Source organism: Pterocles gutturalis, unplaced genomic scaffold (assembly GCF_000699245.1).
Source record: "Pterocles gutturalis isolate BGI_N339 unplaced genomic scaffold, ASM69924v1 scaffold9951, whole genome shotgun sequence".
Lineage (NCBI taxonomy): Eukaryota > Metazoa > Chordata > Aves > Pterocliformes > Pteroclidae > Pterocles > Pterocles gutturalis.
Genome location: NW_010100358.1, coordinates 1 through 2573, shown reverse-complemented (window position 1 = coordinate 2573; position 2573 = coordinate 1). Strand labels below are relative to the sequence as shown.

The 2573-nt window shown below is 51.7% G+C and overlaps 1 protein-coding gene across 1 annotated transcript; it reads right to left on the bottom strand.

Annotated features, from left to right (window-relative positions):
- Positions 1–428: 428 nt before the first annotated feature.
- Positions 429–2407, bottom strand: LOC104466100 (tRNA-dihydrouridine(47) synthase [NAD(P)(+)]-like; the record flags this gene model as incomplete). Its single annotated transcript, XM_010079429.1, is given in 6 exon segments — positions 429–557; positions 634–822; positions 1126–1201; positions 1668–1764; positions 2159–2261; positions 2334–2407. Coding segments are annotated over 6 exon segments (668 nt in total), but the record flags the coding sequence as incomplete, so codon positions are not given.
- Positions 2408–2573: the final 166 nt, after the last annotated feature.

Genomic DNA, 2573 nt, shown 5'->3' with positions numbered 1-2573 from the left:
GACTGTCCTCCTGCCCGGCATCTGTCTGGCAGCGTGGGACCGTCCGGGCAGAGCAGGGAGGGATCCGACGCTGAGAGCCTGAGATAACCCATCGTTGCGCTGAGACATCCCATCATCTCCTCTGCTGGTTCCTGTGCCTGTCCTGGGATGAACAGCGTGTCATGAGAGAGGTCAGCTACTCTAGATCTGCAGCGGGTCCTGGGTGACCTGCTGAAGCAGACGCAGGGATTGAGAGAGATCTTTAACTCCAAGCTCAGTTCAAACCTCGAAGCAAAGCACCGGTTAACCCTTGCTGCTTGCTTACAGCCTCTTAAACCCATGGGAGAGCTCATCCCCCCTCTCTGGAGGATGCGCCCAGGCACAGCGGCTTTGGGAGGCTCTGCCATATCCCTTTGTAGCAATTTAAATGGCATTCAGTGCTTTATTACCTTATTTTAATCCAATCCTCCACGTTTTGGCTGGCCATCAGCGTCTCCAGATAGTCTCTCCCCACGTAGTAAGGTGGCCGCTCGTTAATTTTCTGAGGGAGGTGTTCTAATAAGCCAACTGGAATATACCTGCGGTGAAACGTAAGGGCACGGTGTGCGATACAGGCTGGGTGTGTTAACGATCCTCTCGGCCGGGGAGAATTACCTGCAGAGGAACGAGAGCCATTCCAGCAGGAACTTCCTCGTCTTCTCCACCCCCTGGGTATCGGACCCCCAGTGCTCGAGGCCGTAGTTGGTGAAGTCTTTGTGGATATCAAACCTCTCACTGGAGCAGATATCCCAGTGCCTCTGCTCCTTAATTTCAGTGAAAAGCCACGGTTTGATGAGTGCCCCTCTGCAGCCAAAAAAAAGTGCATGGTTATTCCCACGACTGATGCTTCGAAGATGCCAACCAATTCAAGAGACTTTCCAGCGCTGATCTCCCAGCCAATGCCGCTTTATTTTTTTTTTTCAATTTCGACAGGAAGCTGCTGTTCAGTTCCCACAGACGCAAACTGATTTTACCAATTTTCAAAGAGTAGTTTCACCAAGAGGAAACTTCTCGTGGTTTGGGTTTGTTTAGGGGTTTTTTTTAAATTCCTTTTTGTTTTTTTTTTTGCTCTTGCACCAATAGCAAAGGGGAAACACAGGCACTTGCCTTGCAATCATAATTCCCAAAACGCCCATCTGCATGGCTCGATTAGCATCTTCGTAAGACAAAATATCACCGTTGCCTGTGCAGAAGGGAGAAGACAGAGGTCAAAGTGATACACGCGGGTGAGTCAAAGTGAGTTAATCCAGGCATGGGATAAAATTCCAAATGGACACGGGCGCCAAGAGCCAGATTGTCTGAGGAGGCTCTGGGGCTCCTGTTTAGAGACTCCCAGGGATGTTTCTGATTCGTGTTCCCCTTACAAGGACAAGGAGCGTTCTCCTCTCTTCTCCTCCCCTCCTGCTTTAGCCGGGACTGTCCATGCCGCGGTGCCCAAGGGAGAAAGGACCTCCTAAAAATCGCGTGTTGTCTCACTCCGTCGAGTCACCAGCAGCAGTAGGGATACTCCAACCTTTCTCCCAAGGTGAATGGCTGTGGGAGTTTGGGGGTTTTTTTTCTTTTTTAAGGATATCCTTCTTTCTTAAGGATATTTCCAAGCAAACATGCAGCACTTTCAATCCACACGACAAAACAACAGAAACACCTACCAAAAAGAGGCATGGGGCTCGCTATTTTAGCACACCCCGCGATGTAGTCCCAGTCAGCACTCCTTGTGTACCGCTGCTCCCTGGATCGGCCGTGAAGCTGGGGAAGAAAGTCGCGGTGAAATCTTGGCAAATGCCCCGGAGGAGGCAGGGCAGAATGGGAGTGCTCTTCCCCACGCAAATGAGACGGTCCCGTCGCTTCCCCAGCCCTGCTACAACGAGGATTATTTGGCTGAAACCTCTGTTCCAGAGTGCTGTGGGAACCATCTCTCTTTAGAATGGATACAAGGCTCAGGAGCACCTAGGAAAATGCTCTCTGCATCTGAATTTTTCTCTGTTATTAGCAGAAAATACTAAAAGGTAGTACTCAGCTGGTTAAAAGTGTTTGAAAAAGCTCCTCAGCATTGGGAAGGGTAAGGTCACCCCCACATCATGCAAACAGAGTTCCCCAGACACCAGCCAACACCCTCACGCCACAGCAAGTATCCCCATACCGTGACCATGGCTGCTCCCCAGGCCTGGATCTTGGGGATTCATTTATGAGCTATGTTAATCTTTTCTTGCACCCCCGTCCGAATCACATCCAGGCCCGGCAGAAAGGGGAGAGTGAGGCCGGGCTGGGGCGGGAGTCGGCTCCATCGGCTCTGCTCCCACTGCCGGCAGGTGTCCTCACTCACCGAATTCATCCCGCGGCCGATCTGTTCAAACTCATTGGATCGAGTCATCAGAGCACAGCCGCCTCCCTGGGGGATAAGAAGTGACACGGTCAAGACTCTGTGTCTCCTTTCCTAGCGATGAGCCTCCTCGGAGCTGCTCGACAGCAGCCCTCTCCTCGGAGGTAAGGCTTGGAGCAGCTCAAGGCTTGGAGCAGCTCAAGACCTGGAGAAAGGGGACTCTTCAACAAGAAAC